Source organism: Staurois parvus, unplaced genomic scaffold (assembly GCF_062004578.1).
Source record: "Staurois parvus isolate SC_StPar_1 unplaced genomic scaffold, SC_StPar_1.0 ptg000575l, whole genome shotgun sequence".
NCBI lineage: Eukaryota > Metazoa > Chordata > Amphibia > Anura > Ranidae > Staurois > Staurois parvus.
In genome coordinates this window covers 7,928,338-7,948,398 of record NW_028318371.1, presented here as the reverse complement: position 1 = coordinate 7,948,398, position 20,061 = coordinate 7,928,338, and the positions used below count along the sequence as shown (strand labels likewise).

The window sequence follows — 20,061 nt, the reverse complement described above, 5'->3', positions numbered from 1 at the left end:
AGAATATGGAGGAAAGAAAGGGTGAAGTCTTTAATAAGATGGATAGACTAAGATATTACCAACTGAAGAATTTTTTTGATAGCCTTCCAAAGCCTATAAGAACTAGAAAAAACTGGAATCCATTTGAGAGAATTTTGGAGTCACGGGGAAATGGTAGACACGGAATGGCAAAAATACACAAGATACTAATGGAACTTGACACAGACACAAAATTAATGCACATAGTGAAATGGGAAAGAGATTTGGGAAGAAAAATAGAGGAGGAGGAGAAGAAGAAGATGTTCACATTAATTCACAAAAATATTAGTATGAGAGAAGTGGAAATAAATTATAAGTGTTTGAATAGATGGCACATCACCCCCTACCTGGAGCACAAGATGAATAGAGAAATTTCACAGATGTGTTGGAGAGGCTGTGGAGAGGTGGGCACGTGGTATCATATTTGGTGGGAGTGTTCAGAAATACAGGTGTTCTGGCGAAGGATAGTTCACTTGATAAGGAAGATTACTAAAATTATTATAGGATTGGATCCAGAATTATGCCTCCTCCATATCTCAGAACTCCCAGTGAAAGCTTGTAAGAGTTCAGGGATATGGTACTACTTAATCGCAGCAAAAAGTCTAATACCCAGGTACTGGAAGAAAAGAGAAGTGCCAACTGAGGAAGACTGGAAGGGCAGAGTAAATCAGATATCTGGGACAGAAAGATTGTATTATATGCATGAGGACAAGCTCGAGGTCTATAATAAAAAATGGAAAGGATGGGGAAAATATAAAGAAATGGTGAAATAGATGAAGTGATTATGCTCCTGGTAGTCGGTTTAGAATTGGATTCAGGAACAACAGAATTATATGGAGTAAATGAGAGAAGAGAGAACGTGGAGTGTGGGAGGGTGTGTTTTTGATAAATGTTTTAATAGAGATGTTGAAATGACTTGTATATGAAGTGAAAAATTAATAAATATTTATAAAAAAAGAAAAATATTGTTTCTATTCTATTCACTGAACTTCTTGCACCTTAGCACTGAAGGGGTTGATTCTGTATTCATAGGTTTGTAGAAGTTAGGATGAAGGTCTTTTTCTTAACTCTGTTCATGTTATAACATTTTTGCTGTGAAGAAGAGGCATGTGATCTCCGCTGAGCCAAATTCAGTTTTGAGAACTGCAAAAGTAAACCGATCATCTGTGATAATATCTTGTAGGCAGAGAAACTGCCCAATAATCTCACAAAAACCTCTGGAAGAGCATGACATTGTGAATGGATTCATGGAATTTATTTACCAAAAAAATTACACATATACAGCCTTATTCTACATAATTAAAAAACTAATCTTTATTTCATGATGGAATAACCTTTGGATGATAATATATTTTCCTCAAAAAGCATTTTATTCAAAAAAATCCGATTTAAATTAAAAAAATCCGATTTTTTCGATTTTTTTAAAAAAATCATTGATTTTTATCCACCCTGGTTTATACTGATATTTAGTGATTGTGGATTATCTGGCTATGTGGGGGCATTATACCCGGATCAGACTATTCAGTAAATTGAGGTTTGTTGCACATTGACAGTCTTATTTTGATCCGGGTATAATTAGTCCTGAGTGTCCGGACATTATATTGTTTCATGGTCAAGACTTTTTCATTTAGGGAAGGTGTTGGAGTGTTCTGTACTTCTTTTTAAATATGTCATGCAATAAAATGTATCTTTTTACTTATAGACTGGTTTCATTATATTTATGTGGCTATTTGTATGCCGCAGGGTCCCGTGTATACCGGCTGCTTTTTTTAGAGTGTCTGTGCCCTGACTTTAATTTGCCAAGAAGATTTTGTGCTTTTTGGACACTACCACACATTTCGGATTAGCTGAGGATACATTTTTTTAGTTTGTCCTTTTGCACACTGAGCTCTGCTTATCACTGCTGCGACTTGTCATGTGACTTGCGACACAACGTCAAAAAACATTTATGACAGTTGCACCCATTCCAATCAATACAGCTGAAGTCGCAGTGATTTAAAAAAAGGCTCCTGCACTACTTTGATGCGACTTTAACCATTTCAATACCGGGCAATTTAACCCCTTCCTGCCCAGGCCATTTTTCAGGTTTCAGCGCTCTCACACTTTTAATGACAATTGCGCGGTCATACAACATTGTACCCAAACTAAAATTTTATAATTTTGTTCACACAACTAGAGCTTTCTTTTGGTGGTATTTAATCACCGCTGGGGTTTTTATTTTTTGCTAAATTAATAAAAAAATTCCAAACATTTTGAAAAAAAACCACGTTTTTCCTTGTTTCTGTTATAAAAGTTTACAAATAAATAATTGTTCTTCATAAATTTAGGCCGAGATGTATTCTGCTACATGTCTTTGGTGAAAATAACCCAAATTAGGATGTATTATTTAGTTTGTAGGAAAGTTATAGAGTTCACAAACTATGGTATAGATCTGAATATTGATCAATCCTGAAGTACTGACAGCCAATCTAATTTCTTGAGGTCCAAGAATGTCAGAACAGTACAGATATCCCCCAAATGTCAGAACAGTACAGATATCCCCCAAATGTCAGAACAGTACAGATATCCCCCAAATGACCCCTTTTTGTAAAGTAGACTGTCCGACGTACTTCATAAGAGGCATGGCGAGTTTTTTGAAGATGTATTTTTTTTGTCATAATTTTTCGGAAAATTAAAAAATTAAAAAAATTATTTTCACTATTTTTTTTTTTACATACTGTCACCAGTGCAGTACAGCGTCATCATATAACTGTCATGGCGGTGATCAGGGACACTGACTGGAGACAGTATGAAAAAAAATTATATATATATATATATTTTTTTTAAAGATTTTTTTTTCATATTTTACTATGATCAAAGTAGTACAATGTTACCATAGTAACATTGTACTACTTTGGGGAAGTGATGAGTATTTTTTTTTTTTTTTACACAATTTGCTTATAGCAAAGAATTGCTTTGCTATAAGCAAGCATTTACCTGAATGACATCGATTCATTCAGGGTTTTTTTTTTTTTTTGTGCTTAGCTGTGATTTGGCCACAGCTAATCACATGACATGTGCATGTGATCGCTGTGACCATTCACAGCTAGACACTAGTATACAATGGATGGCATGAATGAAGCCATCCACTGTATACAACTGTCATGTGACCTGCTGGTCACATGGTACCGGCAACAGGGGCCGGTACTCAGATCTGTCATCGGCCGTGTCCAAGGTACACAGCCGCTGATAGATCGCGCCGCTGCGCGACTCTGCAACCGCGCGGACTGCGCATGTGCGGGAGGATGCCAAATGGCGTACACCCCAGAAAGCTAATGCATTTTTGTGGCCGCCAAACGGCTATAGGCTGGGCAGCTAATGGCTAATTCAACTTAGAATCCAATGGACTCTAATGCCACATGATGCCAGCACTGCAAAAGTTGCACTGGAAATCACACAACAATGGGGTTGCAGCAGTGTGAACTGAGCCTGATTGTTTATTAGCAGTGTATGCAATTAGGATTAGCCTAAGTATTATTATTTGGAACTAAAGTATCTTTTTATGTAAAGACAACATTTCAGAATAACGCATTCCTGCAGCATCACAGAGGTGGGCTATTCCCCATGCTGCTGTATCAATGCGGCATATCTTTCTGCTGGAATCACACTCTATGGTGTGCCTCCAGCACCATGACCAAGTTTTCAGATACTAGCTAATGCAGCCAGGAAAACGCTGAACTGGAATGTAGAGGAAGCATTAGGGGGTCTAATGTCTCCATAAAGAGGACCTGTCACCCAAAATGTATTATTACATATGGGGTTTATATGACAGCATATGTTTAAAAGTACATACAGTTGTGTTCAAAATAATAGCAGTCAGACATCACTAACCGGATCAATCACTGTTTTTGGTAGAAATGATTTTTCTACATGGCAAATAATTTCCTAGCAGGTGTAGTAGAGTAATAGAAATCCAACAGACCCAACAGTCATGACATGCATGCTGCTGATTCTGTGTCATTGAATCACTCATTGAAAGGGGCATGTTCAATTTAATAGCAGTGTGGAGTTCTATTAGTGAGGTCATTCATTCTTTGAAAAACAGGTGGCAATTATTGCCCTTATTTAAGGAAGGAAGGCAGCAAATGTTGGACATGCTGGTTACAGTGCATTTCTCTCTGAAATTCTGAGGAAAATGGGTCGTTCCAGACATTGTTCAGAAGAACAGCGTACCTTGATTAAAAAGTTGATTGGAGAGGGGAAAACATATAAAGAAGTGCAGAAAATGATCGGCTGCTCAGCTAAAATGATCGCAAATGCTTTAAAATGGCAACCAAAACCTGAAAGACGTGGAAGAAAGCGAAAAACTACCATTGGAATGGATAGAGGAATAGCCAAAATGGCGCGGACTCAGCCAACAATCAGCTCCAGGAAGATGAAAGAAGGTGTGACGTTCCCTGTGAGGACTGTTACAATTAGAAGACGCCTATGTGAAGCCAAGCTATCTGCAAGAAGTCCCCGCAAAGTCCCACTGTTGGGAAAAAGACGTGTGCTGAAAAGGTTACAATCTGCCAAAGAGCACATTGACTGGCCTAAAGAGAAATGGGGCAACATTTTGTGGACTGATGACAGTAAGATTGTTTTTTTTGGGTCTAGTGGGTGGAGACAGTTTGTCAGACGACCCCCAAACACTGAATTCAAGCCACAGTACACTGTGAAGACAGTAAGCATGGTGGTGCAAGCATCATGATATGGGGATGTTTCTCATACTACGGTGTTGGGCCTATTTATCGCATACCAGGGATCATGGATCAGTTTGAATACATCAGAATACTTGAAGAGGTCATGCTGCCTTATGCTGAAGAGGAAATGCCCTTGAAATGGGTGTTCCAACAAGACAACGACCCCAAACACACCAGTAAACGTGCAACATCTTGGTTCCAGACCAACAAGATTGACGTTATGGAGTGGCCAGCCCAATCTCCGGATCTTAATCCAATAGAAAACTTGTGGGGTGACATCAAAAATGCCGTTTCTGAGGCAAAACCAAGAAATAGAGAAGAACTGTGGAATGTGGTCCAATCATCCTGGGCTGGAATACCTGATCACAGGGGCCAGAAGTTGGGTGACTCCATGCAACACAGATGTACAGCAGTTCTCAGAAACAGTGCGACTACAACCAAATATTCATGAAGTCATTCAAAGGAAAGCAAAATCTTCAAACATTTCTCAGTTTATATAGTGAATGTTTGAGTTTGTAAAGAAGAATACAAACACTGCGATTTTTTTGAACCGTCTAATATTCACTTTTCTTCCATTTTTTTAGAGGAACAACACAAATTTGATGTATTTTTCTTCATGTTTTGATTTGGAATAGAATGTGTCGTGTTCCCAATGCATTTGTGTGGATGGAAAAAAAAGCTATTAGAAGGATTTTCAGCTTTATTCACTTTTTTCAACACACTGCTATTATTTTGAACACAACTGTACATTCCTGGAGTTCTTCATTAACTCTTTTACATGTTCCCCTTAAAAAAACATTGTGTTTTGCTCACATGGGGGGGGGGTGTAATGTGTATACTATATCGAATGGCAAGAGTTCAGATTTAATATCACCCTTCAAAAACTCCCCAAAATCCTCGGAATATACTGATTCCAACTAGAAGAAGACAAGCATTGTGTCTACCTTACCAACACCCCCTTTGTAACCTAGTGGTTCAGGATTTTACGAAAATTCTTTGCTGAGCTGTCAGAATCCACAACCAGCTCTCATTCAGGACTGATAGGGAGCAATAACACAGCTTGCGGTTGTACTGAACATGTTTCCCTACTGAGGAATATTTCCTCATGTTGGATAGTGGTTTGGTTGCAGAAATGCTGTCAGTAGAATACAAAAAGGGCATAGATGTCTGAAATCCTGAGCTGCTTAGTGTGCTCACCTACCCAAACCTGTGATGGCTTTTATAAAAGAAGCGTGCACATGCGGGGATGGCTCCTAACACTACACCGACCTTTCTCCTGTAAGAAGATCATCCTATCCAGGAGTATGAGGGTCTCCACCAGAGGGGCCAGCAGCAGAGCCAGGCTGAAGAACACCACTACGTTCTGCTGTTGAGACAACATGTGCTCCACTGAGGCCTCATCCAAGGGGGTATTGGGGTCCAGCCCGACACGTTCCAGGCCTTGCATAGCGTACCTAAAAGAGAAATGAATATGATATGATGGGTGTATGATGGGTGTATGATGGGTGTATGATGCGAGAAGAAATGATTCAAGAAAGCATGATGGAGAGTGAAAGAGAGAGAGAGATGGGGAGAGAGAATGAGATAGAAAGAATGATTCTGAAAGAGAAAAAGAGAAGAGAAAAAAGAGGAGAGGAGAGGAGAGAAAGAGAGGGATAGAGAGAAAGAGGAGACAAAGAAAAAAATTAGTTTGACAAAGGGAGAAGAGAGAAGAGGAGGGGAGAGGAGGGGAGAGAAAACAAGTCTGAAAAAAAAGAGAAGAACAGAAGGAGGAAGGAAGAAGGAAAAAACAGAGATAGAAATTGGTTGAGAGACAGAGGAGAGAGAGGGATAGAAAGAGACGGGAAAGAGGAATATTAAGGAGATTACAGAATATGTGTGTCTCATCTTTCTAAAAAAGAAGAAAGAATTATTTCAAATTCTTGCTTGCCTTTCCCCCCACCTCCCCTCAGTGCTGGAACAGACAATACTCTACTAGCTAGATTTTGATCTCGCAGATGTACAACAGCCAGCCTCTGGAACAGCGTCTTTAGTTCAGTTCAGCAAGGACCAAGATTTGATCTACATACACACTATATTGCCAAAAGTATTGGTGGGCCGGCCTTTCCACGCACATGTACTTTAATGGCCCCCCAGTCTTAGTCCGTAGGGTTCAATATTGAGTTGGCTCCGCCCTTTGCAGCTATAACAGCTTCAACTCTTCTGGGAAGGCCGTCCACAAGGTTTAGGAGGGTGTCTATGGGAAGGTTGGACCATTCTTCCAGAAGCACATTTGTCAGGTCAGGCACTGATGTCGGGGGAGGAGGCCTGGCTCACAGTCTCCGCTCTAATTCATCCCAAAGGTGTTCTATGGGGTTGAGGTCAGGACTCTGTGCAGGACAGTCAAGTTCCTCCACCCCAAACTGGCTCCTCCATGTCTTTATGGACCTTGCTTTGTGCACTGGTGCGCAGTCATGTTGGAACAGGATGGGGCCATCCCCAAACTCTTCCCACAAAGTTGGGAGCATGAAATTGGCCAAAATGTCTTGGTATGCTGGCACCTTAAGAGTTCCCTTCACTGGAACTAGGGGGCCAAGCCCAACCCCTGAAAAACAACCCCACACCATAATCCCCCCTGCACCAAACTTTACACTTGGCACAATGCAGTCAGGCAAGTACCGTTCTCCTGGCAACTGCCAAACCAACTGGATTGCCAGACAGAGAAGCGTGATTCGTCACTCCAGAGAACATGCCTCCACTGCTCTAGAGTCCAGTGGCGACGTGCTTTACACCACAGCATCCGACGCTTTGCATTGCACTTGGTGATGGAAGGCTTGGATGCAGCTGCTCGGCCATGGAAACCCATTCCATGAAACTCTCTACGCACTGTTGTTGGGCTCATCTGAAGGCCACACCAAGTTTGGAGGTCTTTAGCTATTGACTCTGCAGACAGTTGGCGACTTCTGCGCACTGTGCGCTTCAGCATGCGCTGACCCCGCCCTGTCATGTGACGTGGCCTACCACTTGGTGGCTGAGTGGCTGTTGTTCCCAGTTGCTTCCACTTTGTTATAATCCCACTAACAGTTGAGCGTGGAATATTTAGTAGCCAGGAAATGTCACGGATGGACTTATTGCACAGGTGACCACCTATCACGGGACCACGCTTGGAGTCACTGAGCTCCTGAGAGCGACCCATTCTTTCACCAATGTTTGTAGAAGCAGTCTGCATGCCTAGGGGCTTGATTGTATACACCTGTGACCATGGAGGGGATTGGAACACCTGAACCCAATGATCTGGAGGGCGGGACCAATACTTTTAGCAATATAGTGTATCTATGGGCAGGCTGGTTGTACTGAAGTCAATCTATTGATCCTCTTCAGTACAACTAGCCTGTTTTTTTTTTCTTTCAATCATTGCCGATGGCTATAGCTGCCGGCAGTGATCACTGGGTTCTGCTTGCTGGGAAGGCTCCCTTCCGCCAGAACACAACAGCACTGCGGGAGGGATTCCCCCATCAACACTGACTGTGATATGGGGCATTCTCTTTCTTGCAATCTGTGGTGGGAGGAAAGTTGTATGATCTATGGACTACTTAACATTAGAGCTGTTTTCAGGATTTTATGTCTTAAACACTTATCCTAGAAATTATGCAGCAATACTCTGATGTACATCCCAGGCTGGCTGTTTTTCTTACCATTGCCACTCAATCCTGAGAAGAACAATAATTGCTTGTTGCCCCTATGGAAGCTGTAATAGTAAAAAATAATTTTTTTTAGATTGTAAGCTCCAAGGATCAGGCCCTCCTATCCCTCTTGTATTGAACTGTATTGTTGCTGTATTGTCTCCTGTTACAGTGGGAATCGAAAGTTTGGGCACCCCAGCTAAAAATTTGTATTAATGTGCATAAAGAAGCCAAGGAAAGATGGAAAAATCTCCAAATGGCATCAAATTACAGATTAGACATTCTTATAATATGTCAACAAAAGTTAGATTTTATTTCCATCATTTACACTTTCAAAATAACAGAAAACAAAAAAATGGCGTCTGCAAAAGTTTGGGCACCCTGCAGAATTTATAGCATGCACTGTCCCCTTTGCCAAGCTGAGACCTGCCAGTGTCATGGATTGTTCTCAATCATCATCTGGGAAGACCAGGTGATGTCAATCTCAAAGGTTTTAAATGCCCAGACTCATCTGACCTTGCCCCAACAATCAGCACCATGGGTTCTTCTAAGCAGTTGTCTAGAAAACTGAAACTGAAAATAGTTGACGCTCACACAGCTGGAGAAGGCTGTAAGAAGATAGCAAAGCGTTTTCAGATGTCAATATCCTCTGTTCGGAATGTAATTAAGAAATGGCAGTCATCAGGAACAGTGGAAGTTAAAGCAAGATCTGGAAGACCAAGAAAAATATCAGACAGAACAGCTCGCAGGATTGTGAGAAAAACAATTCAAAACCCACGTTTGACTGCACGATCCCTCCAGAAAGATCTGGCAGACACTGGAGTTGTGGTACACTATTCCACTATAAAGAGATACTTGTACAAATATGGTCTTCATGGAAGAGTCATCAGAAGAAAACCTCTTCTACGTCCTCACCACAAAAATCATCGTTTGAACTTTGCAAATGAACATATAGACAAGCCTGATGCATTTTGGAAACAAGTTCTGTGGACCGATGAGGTTAAAATTGAACTTTTTGGCCAGAATGAGCAAAGGTATGTTTGGAGAAGAAGGGGCACAGAATTTAAGGAAAAGAACCTCTGTCCAACTGTTAAGCATGGGGTTGGATCAATCATGCTTTGGGGTTGTGTTGCAGCCAGTGGCACAGGGAACATCTCACGAGTAGAAGGAAAAATGGATTCAATAAAATTTCAGCAAATTTTGGATGGTAACTTGATGCCATCTGTGAAAAAGCTGAAGTTAAAGAGAGGATGGCTTCTACAAATGGATAATGATCCTAAACACACCTCGAAATCCACGGGGGATTACATCAAGAGGCATAAACTGAAGGTTTTGCCATGGCCTTCACAATCTCCTGACCTCAACATAATTGAAAATCTATGGATAGACCTTAAAAGAGCAGTGCGTGACAGACAGCCCAGAAATCTCAAAGAACTGGAAGACTTTTGTAAGGAAGAATGGGCAAAGATATCTCAAACAAGAATTGAAAGACTCTTGGCTGGCTACAAAAAGCGTTTACAAGCTGTGATACTTAGCAAAGGGGGCAGTGCATGCTATAAATTCTGCAGGGTGCCCAAACTTTTGCAGACGCCATTTTTTTGTTTTCTGTTATTTTGAAAGTGTAAATGATGGAAATAAAATCTAACTTTTGTTGACATATTATAAGAATGTCTAATCTGTAATTTGATGCCTTTTGGAGATTTTTCCATCTTTCCTTGGCTTCTTTATGCACATTAATACAACTTTTTAGCTGGGGTGCCCAAACTTTCAATCCGCACTGTATATTGTAAAGCGCTGAGCAAACTGTTGGCGCCATAAATCCTGTATAATAATAATAATATATAAATCCTGTATAATAATATAATAATATATAAATCCTGTATAATAATAATAATAATAAAGACATCCCTACCAAATATCTTTACATAGGCTTGTAATTTGCACAGCACCATCTAGTTCCTGAAGGCAGCATGAACTGCAGTGGGATGTTCCTAAAGGGACACAATGGGGTTGAACCACTCTCTACAATCACACCAGTGCCACTTTGAAATCACACTATTTCAGATCAGTGCGATTTGAACCTCTGATTTCATTGTGGCTTGCGACTTCATTCAAAAAAAGTCTATGCAAGTTGCAACAAAGTCGGAAAAAAAGTAGTGCAGGAATCTTTTTCCTTTTCATGAGTTGCGGCAATTTGAATGTTTCTATTGCAGGCAATGGGATGTGACTTGTCATGCGATTCAGAACATGACAATCGCACCACTGCGAACAAGGGCTTAACTTCAACAAGTCTACAGCGGTGGTACCTGCCTAAATTTCCTGGCTGTAAGTAAACATAGTAGTGTAAAAAGCACATCGGCTAACTGAATCCTCATTTTCACCACCTTCAGTGACTCCTAGGATTTCCCCAGCACTCGCGGTTGTGGATTTGTACAAATCAGGGGTGGGCAACTGTGGCCCTCCAGCTGTTGGTGAACTACAAGTCCCATCATGCCTCTGCCTTTGGGAGTCATGCTTGTAACTGTCAGTTTTGCAATGCCTCATGGGACTTGTAGTTCTACAACAGCTGGTTGCCCACCCCTGGTATAAATGATCCTGTCAAGTCTTTATCTTCACACTTACTCAGTAAAGGGAAGTCTGTGTGCCTTTTTGATGGTCTGCACCCCACGGCGTCTCATGGTAGGATCCACTCTTCGGATCACAGTCTCCAACACAGCCCGGTAACAATGAGTTCTCAAGATGTCGCTCTCACCTTTAAGGCGGTCTATGTAATCCTCTATAGCGTGACACGCCACTTCTCTGGATTTATAGGACAGTTTGTGCCCAGGGAGGAGGGACAACCAGGAGCTCATCGGGTAGCCAAACTCCTGAATGTCCGAGTCAGACGACAGAACACCAGGCGGCTGAGGCATCTCCAACGTGGTCAGTTTCATGTAGCAGCAAGCTACAGACGTGATACCAACAACACTGGGGCACCTGGCGAAATGACGTAACATGGCTATGCTAAGGTCACCGCATGCGTGAAGTCCTGTTAATACAAATTTGGAGTCTCCTCGGGATTTAGTGACACTGCGACATGTGGAAGGTTCAGCCGCATTATTCTCACGAGCGATCTTTGAGTCTATTACTTCCTCTGAGCTCACGTCTGTAGAAGGAGTTGTGTGCGATATACTTGCGTTCGGGAAAGCCCTCCTTGCGTCGTCGGCCATTTGGTTTCTTCCCACGCTTTGTAGCGGGGTCTCCTCTGCATTGCCAGCTAACTGCCTCACAAAATCTTCCCAAGGTGCCTGAGGATCCACACAGGCCAAGATGTGCCGAGGAGGTTTCGGGAAAGGGATACTTCTCACCTCAAAACCAGCATTCTAAAAATAAAATAATAGAACGTAAAAACTAATCAGCAATGATTTTCATAAAGATCATAAGAAAAAAAAAAGGAAATTATTATTATTATTATACAGTATTTATAAAGCGCCAATAGTTCGCTCAGCGCTGTACATTACAAAGGGGGACAGAACATATGACAGAACAATAACAATACAATGCAAAACATGAGGGGATTGAGGGCCCTGCTCCTTGGAGCTTACAATCTAGGAGGGAGGGGATGGTGGCACAGGAGGAGATAGCTGTGGGGGATGGAGTGGTAGGAAGAGTGGAGGAGGTCGGCAAGTTAGCAGGGGGTGGGGTAGGCTTCCCTGAAGAGATGGGTTTTCAGGGTGCGCCTAAAGGAGAAGAGAGTAGGTGATAATCTGATGGATTGGGGTAGGGAGTTCCAGAGGATGGGTGACACCCTGGAGAAGTCCTGGAGGCGGGCATGGGAGGAGGAGACCAGGGAACTAGAGAGAAGGAGGTCTTGTGAGGAGCGGAGTGTGCGTGTTGGGCGGTACTTGGATATTAGGTCAGTGATGTAGTTCGGGGCAGTATGGTGGACAGCTTTGTACGTCAGTGTTAGGATTTTGAATTTGATCCGTTGCGCAATCGGAAGCCAGTGGAGGGATTGACAGAGGGGGGTGGCGGAGATGGAGCGGTTAGAAAGGTAAATGAGTCTGGCAGCCGTATTCAGGATGGACTGAAGCGGGGATAGCCAGCGGCGAAGCAGGCCAGTGAGGAGGGAGTTGCAGTAGTTGAGTCGTGATATGATGAGGGAGTGGATGAGCTGTTTAGTGGTTTCTGGGGTTAGGAACGTGCGGATTTTGGCGATGTTGCGGAGGTGGAGTCTGCACGAGTTTGTTAAAGATTGGACTTGGGGCTGGAAGGATAGATTGGAGTCCAGAATGACACCAAGTACTCTGGCCTGCGGGGCGGGTTTGATGGTGGTGTTGTTGGACATGATAGAGAAGTCAATGGGGGGTGGTGTCCGGGCTGGGGGGAAGACTAGAAATGAACATTTTATAGAATGTGAAGAGTTTCTGGTAAGTATATTTAAAAAAACAACTGTTTTTTTTTTTAACTATATAGTGGGAGGGGCGCCCTATAGTGGGAGGCCCTCCCCACTGAAGTCAACTACAAGCATTTCAAGGACTTTACCAAATTAAAATTCAGAATCCCACCAGCTTCTGTTTTGGAGGTATTACACATACAGTTTTTCAGACTTGGACAGTCTATAAAGATGACGAGGACAGTGAAAAGCTTGTCAGTCAGTGGAAAAAAAAAAAACTTCCATTAGTCTATTTCCCTCGCTGATGACTCCCCAGCCGTAGGGCTTGTTCACATGTGCTTCCCATTGCCCAACGGATAAAATTCAAAACATTAACAATCACATACAGTGAGGAACAGAAGTATTTGAATCCCCTCCCACTTAGAAATCATGGAGGGATCTGACATTCACATTGTAGGACATTCCCACTCTGAGAGACAGGATTTTAAAAAAATTCAGGAAATCACATTGTATGATTTGTAAAGAATGTATTTGTCTCGCACTGCTGAACAGAAGTATTTGAACACCTGAGAAAATCCGTGTTGATATTTGGTACAGAAGCCTTTGTTTGCAATTACAGAGGTCAGACGTTTCCTGTAGTTCCTGACCAGGTTTGCACTGCAACAGGGATTTTGGCCGACTCCTCCACACCGATCTCCTTTAGATCTGTCAGGTTTCAGGGCTGTCGCTGAGCAACACGGAGTTTCAGTGCCCTCCAAAGATGTTCTATTGGATTTAGGTCTGGAGACTGGCTAGGCCACTCCAGAACCTTGATATGCTTCTTACGGAGCCACTCCTTGGTTATCCTGGCTGTGTGCTTCGGGTCGTTGTCATGTTGGAAGACCCAGCCACGACCCATCTTCAGTGCTCTGACTGAGGGAAGGAGGTTGTTGCTCAAAATCTCACAAAAAATGGCCCCATTCATCCTCTCCTTAATACAGTGCAGTTGTCCTCTCCCCTTCACAGAAAAGCACCCCCAAAGCATGATGTTACCACCCCCATGCTTCACAGTAGGGATGGTGTTCTTGGGATGCAACTCATCCTTCTTTTTCCTCCAAACACGACGAGTGAAGTTTAGATCAAAAAGTTCTACTTTGGTCTCATCTGACCACATGACTTTCTCCCATGCCTCCTCTGGATCATCCAGATGGTCATTGGCAAACTTCAGACGGGCCTGGACATGTGATGACTTGAGCAGGGGAACCTTCCGTGCAATGCATGATTTGAAACCATGACGGCGTAGTGTTCTACCAACACTGACCTTTGAAACTGTGGTCCCAGCTCTCTTCATGTCATTGAGCAGCTCCTCCCTTGTAGTTCTGGGCTGATTCCTCACCTTTCTTCTCATCAGTGATACCCCACGAGGTGAGATCTTGCATGGAGCCCCAGTCCGAGGCAGACTGACAATCATCTTTAGCCTCTTCCATTTTCTAACAATTGCTACAACAGTTGATCTATTTTCACCAAGCTGCTTGGCAATTGCCCCGTAGCCCTTTCCAGCCTTGTGGAGGTCCACAATTTTGTCTCTGGTGTCTTTTGACAGCTCTTTGGTCTTGCCCATGGTAGTAGTTGACATCTGACTGACTGTGGGGTGGACAGGTGTCTTTAAAGAGCTCAGACAGGTGCTACTAAGTTAGATTAATGAGTGGAGTAGAGGTGGACCTTTTAAAGGCACAGTAACAGGTCTTTGAGAGCCAGAATTCTTGCTGTTTCTCAGGTGTTCAAATACTTATGTTCAGCAGTGCGAGACAAATACATTCTTTAACAATCATACAATGTGATTTCCTGAATTTTTTTTTAAATTATGTCTCTCAGAGTGGGAATGCACCTACAATGTGAATTTCAGACCCCTCCATGATTTCTAAGAACTTGCAAAATCACAGGGTGTTCAAATACTTCTATTACTCACTGTATAAAGCCATTTATAACTCCGCCCCAAATTACATCACCAATCTTGTCTCCAAATATCACCCACACCATCCTCTCCACTCCTCACAAGACCTCCTGCTCTCTAGCTCCCTTGTCTCCTCCTCAAATGCTCGTCTCCAGGACTTTTCCAGAGCTTCCCCCATCCTCTGGAACTCTCTATCTGAATTTATCAGACTATCGCCTACTCTGCTCACTTTTAGGCGATCTCTGAAAACCTCTCTCTTCAGGGAAGCCTATCCTGCCCTCAGCTAATAATGGAATCTTCTATTCCTCCTACCACTCCATCCCCCACAGTTACTACCTTTTGTACCACTAGCTCCTCCCTTTTAGATTGTAAGCTCCCAGGATCAGGGCCCTTCTACCCCTCTTGTATTGAACTGTATTATTGCTGTATTGTCTCCCTTTATATTGTAAAGCGCTGAGCAAACTGTTGGCCCTATATAAATCCTGTATAATAATAATAACTAGAAAAGCTATAATTTCTGCGGAAATTGTGTGAAGTGTTCTTGCCTGCTCACACACCTGGGTTCCTATGGCAACTCACTCTACAGCAAGGGCAGAGAAGAGCGGTTAAAAACAAACTGCTCCAACTTGCTCACGTCACTGGCGGTTGCCATCTTTAAACGGTTATAGTTTAAAAATTATAAATCCTACACCAAAGAGCTTTATATTGTGAGAATCACAAGACCCAGACCTACATTTTGATGCATAGTATGTCTCTGAAATATTAAAAATGAAGGCACTGTCTCAGTTTAGAATTTGCCCTTCAAATTTGAGGTGGCTAGAGTTGAGTTTCAATGAATTTCAATGGGCGGCGTGAGTTGCAAACAAATGGTCATATTGTGAAAACTATCAGGACTATGGCTTAGCCGTGGACATTTTTAGTGGCAGCAGGGATAGCTGAACGTTTTGATATAAGATTTGTGTAGGTGGGCTTGAAAATGAGGGAGTGATGGCAGTTTAGAAATCATGTCCTGATTTTTCAGCTCACACTCTAGCTTTTGTCAGCTCCCACTCTAGTTTTGAACATTCCGCCATTCATTCCTATGGGACCAATTTCACCACAAAAACGGCGATATTTCGTGAACCATTCGGCGAAACGTTCCAGAAAGTAATAGCACACCAATCGGGAACAATCCGCACGTTTCGGTATATTACTGTCTATGTAGTGTAAAAACTGTGGGAGGAGTTAGGGTGGTAAATTTGGCTATAATAAGAATATATATGTGAGATAACAGGAAGTGGTCTTGCCATGCAACAACACTTAATAATGTGGTGGTGGTGGGGGGTAAAACAAAACACAAAATCTGTGGTTTAGCCTTGCTTTTACCACCCCCCACCTTAACCTGCAGAGACAGCGGCTAGGAGTGTACATGTTCCATGGTCGCATTGCTTTGCAGCAGGGATTAAACCCCCTGTCCTTTTGGGGGGGCATAGGACAAAGCATGGGTTGTGGTGTGCTAGTGAAGGTTTTAAGGCCTCCTCACCGCCTTTCACATGTTCTCTAAAGAGCAATCTAGGACCGCTCTTCCAAGAGCCTTCAAACATGCAAGAAGAGCATGCTTTCATCCACGACTAGTGTTAGTTGCTCTCTTATATAGAACAGTAAAGCTCCTCCTCAAAAAACTACACTCCCTCGGCCTCAGAGATTCTGCTCTCTCCTGGCTCTCATCCTACCTGTCACAACGCTCCTTCAGCGTTACCTATAACGCTACCACCTCCCCCTCACTCCCCCTCTCTGTTGGGGTCCCTCAGGGCTCTGTCCTCGGGCCCCTTCTCTTCTCCATCTACACCTCCTCCCTTGGCCAACTCATACACTCTCACGGCTTCAACTACCACCTCTATGCCGACGACACACAAATCTATCTCTCAACCCCCCACCTCACCCCCTCGGTCTCCGCCCGAATCACACACCTACTGAGCGACATATCAGACTGGATGTCGCTCCACTTCCTTAAACTGAACCTCTCCAAATCCGAGTTTCTTGTCTTCCCCCCCAGCCCAGACACCACCCCCCCCATTGACTTCTCCATCACTTCCAACAACGCCACCATCAAACCCGCCCCGCAGGCCAGAGTACTTGGTGTCATTCTGGACTCCAACCTATCCTTCCAGCCCCAAGTCCAATCTTTAACAAACTCGTGCAGACTCCACCTCCGCAACATCACCAAAATCCGCACGTTCCTAACCCCAGAAACCACTAAACAGCTCATCCACTCCCTCATCATATCACGACTCGACTACTGCAACTCCCTCCTCACTGGCCTGCCTCGCCGCTGGCTATCCCCGCTTCAGTCCATCCTGAATACGGCTGCCAGACTCATTCACCTTTCCAACCGCTCCATCTCCGCCACCCCCCTCTGCCAATCCCTCCACTGGCTTCCGATTGCGCAACGGATCAAATTCAAAATCCTAACACTGATGTACAAAGCTGTAGACCACACTGCCCCGAACTACATCACCGACCTAATATCCAAGTACAGCCCAACACGCACACTCCGCTCCTCACAAGACCTCCTTCTCTCTAGTTCCCTGGTCTCCTCCTCCCATGCCCGCCTACAGGACTTCTCCAGGGTGTCACCCATCCTCTGGAACTCCCTGCCCCAATCCATCAGATTATCACCTACTCTCCTCTCCTTTAGGCGCACCCTGAAAACCCATCTCTTCAGGGAAGCCTACCCCACCCCCTGCTAACTTGCCGACCTCCTCCACTCTTCCTACCACTCCATCCCCCACAGCTTTCTCCTCCTGTGCCACCATCCCCTCCCTCCTAGATTGTAAGCTCCAAAGAGCAGGGCCCTCGATCCCCTCATGTTTTGCATTGTATTGGTATTGTTCTGTCACATGTTCTGTCCCCCTTTGTAATGTACAGCGCTGAGCGAACTATTGGCGCTTTATAAACACTGTATATTAATAATAATAGAACAGAAGGGATTCACGTCTCATTCCATCACATCCCAAACATTAGCGCATTACTCCTCATTCCAGGATAGAGGGCAGAGCCAAGCAAATTATTCCTTTACACACCATTAGCTAGATGCACATCCAGAATGGCTGGTGTACAGTGCATATAAGGCCTAATATTGCTGAGCCATTTATCCCACACAGCATACAATTGTTTCAGGCTTGTTGGCCATCATCAGTGCAGTGTATTGGAACCATGGCTTCTATAGAGTAAGGCTTGGGGCACATCCATACATTATACCCAAGCAGGTCATGGTGTGACGGGACTACATGTAATCAACAAGCCCTCCATCTGAATAGTTATCCTAGCTCTAGAAAGTGTCCTGTAATAAGGAGTTACCTTTGTGGGTCGGAGTTTTTCTTTCTTCAACATGTACATAATTTCCTGGTCAAACTTGGAGGCCATAGTGACTAGGTGACTGTCAGCTTCCACCGCCGTGACACCGAGGCCGAGGCCAAAGGCTAAGACCCTCGACAGGTGGCCCTAATATGAAAAGTTAAAAAAAAAAATAGAAACATAGGACATTAATGGGGAAAAGCAGAGCAATGGTAACCAGGAACAATGAGACAGGTTTATTTATTAGAAACATTAAGCTCTGGTTCACAGCCAGGGCCCCAGGTCCTAGACCCCTGTATACGTCACCAGCCGGGGCCCCAGGTCCTAGACCCCTGTATACGTCACCAGCCGGGGCCCCAGATCCTAGACCACTGTATACGTCACCAGCCAGGGCCCCATGTCATAGACCCCTGTATAAGTCAACAGCCGGGGCCCCAGGTCCTAAACCCCTGTATACGTCACCAGCCAGGGCCCCAGATCCTAGACACCTGTATACGTCACCAGTCGGGGCCCGTAGGTCCTAGACCCCTGTATACGTCACCAGCTTGGGCCCCAGGTCCTAGACCCCTGTATATGTCACCAGCACGGGCCCCAGGTCCTAGACCCCTGTATATGTCACCAGCACGGGTCCCAGGTCCTAGACCCCTGTATACATCACCAGTCAGGGCCCCAGGTCGTAGGCCTCTGTATACATCACCAGCCGGGGCCCCAGTATACGTCACCAGCCGGGGCCCCAATTCCTAGACCCCTGTATATGTCAACAGCCAGGGCCCCAGGTCCCAGACCCCTGAATATGTCACCAGCCGGGGCCCCAGATCCTAGACCCCTGTATACATCACCAGGCAGGGCCCCAAGTCCTAGACCCCTGTATACATCACCAGCAGGGCCCCAAGTCCTAGACCCCTGTATACATCACCAGGCGGGGCCCCAAGTTCTAGGCCCCTGTATACGTCACCAGCCGGGGCCCCAAGTCCTTGACCCCTGTATACGTCACCAGCCGGGGGCCCCAAGTCCTAGACTCCTGTATACCTCACTTGCCGGGGCCCCAGGTCCTAGGCCCCTGTATACGTCACCAGCCGGTCACAAGTCACCATTTCAGAAGACATGGCCGCAGGGAAACTGCATAGTGCAGTGTTGTTCCCAGTTCGAGGAAGTGCCATTGAGATTAATCCACCTGAGCGGCAATGCGTTTTTCTCTGCGGGTGGTTGCGGGAACAGGAACAGGCGCAGTCCCGCAGAGGCAACCACCAGCACAAGTGTGAACCTAGCCTAAAGTATATGAGGTGTGTCCACAATATAATGAGAATGAAGATGCTACACCCGAGAAAGGCTCTGTGAAGGGAAAAGCTAGCCAAGGTCATTGGGGTGGGGTGCCAGGTATACGTTCACTTATCAGTTGTATTCCAACCCTCTCAGAGTTGAGACATTCTTTTTTGTGACATATGTGAATATGTGTCCAGTTCTGGAGGCCTCACTCCAGGTCTTGGGGGTACTTGTTTCAGATGAGTGCAAAATGAGCAAACAGTGTGGCCAGACAGTGGGGAAAACAAACAGAATTCTAGGACGCATCACTAGAGGGATCCCCTGTGGGCAAGGTGTGAACCAGCACCCAATCCAGGTAGTTTTTGGCTAGACAAACATTAACTTTGCGCAAGTGACCATATCTGGAGGGAACTTAACTTGGAAAGTCTCATACTGCAATGACTCCACACATCTATACAGTTATCGGGGGGGGTTACAATACCTGACCAGAGCCGACATCCACCACATGTTCACAGCTTGAAGAGTCACAAAGTTTTTTCACCAGCTGTAAATGAGAATAAATATTAGGACTGATAAAGAAGAACCTGTCTGATGCTGTGTAACCAGAGGAGGAAAGTGATAGGACTGCCTGGATGTGTTCAGGATGGATGGATTCTCAGAAGACAAGTAAATACTTTGCTGTACTAAAGGTACACTATATTGCCAAAAGTATTGGGACCCCTGTCTTTCCACGCACATTAAATATAATGGCAT

At 44.3% G+C, this 20,061-nt stretch overlaps 1 protein-coding gene across 5 annotated transcripts in view; it reads right to left on the bottom strand.

Moving 5' to 3' along the window:
* METTL25B (methyltransferase like 25B) overlaps positions 1 to 20,061 on the bottom strand; it is a 65,402-nt gene that overhangs the window by 6,672 nt on the left and 38,669 nt on the right. For 3 of the 5 annotated variants that reach the window (XM_089692095.1, XM_089692097.1, XM_089692096.1), the window contains 4 exons: positions 19,790 to 19,852; positions 18,049 to 18,192; positions 11,024 to 11,763; positions 6,009 to 6,193 (listed from right to left, as the gene is read on the bottom strand). In XM_089692095.1, the coding sequence (XP_089548221.1) occupies positions 6,009 to 6,193; positions 11,024 to 11,763; positions 18,049 to 18,192; positions 19,790 to 19,852 (1,132 nt within the window). The other 2 variants (XR_016315266.1, XM_089692098.1) reach the window with 2 other exon arrangements.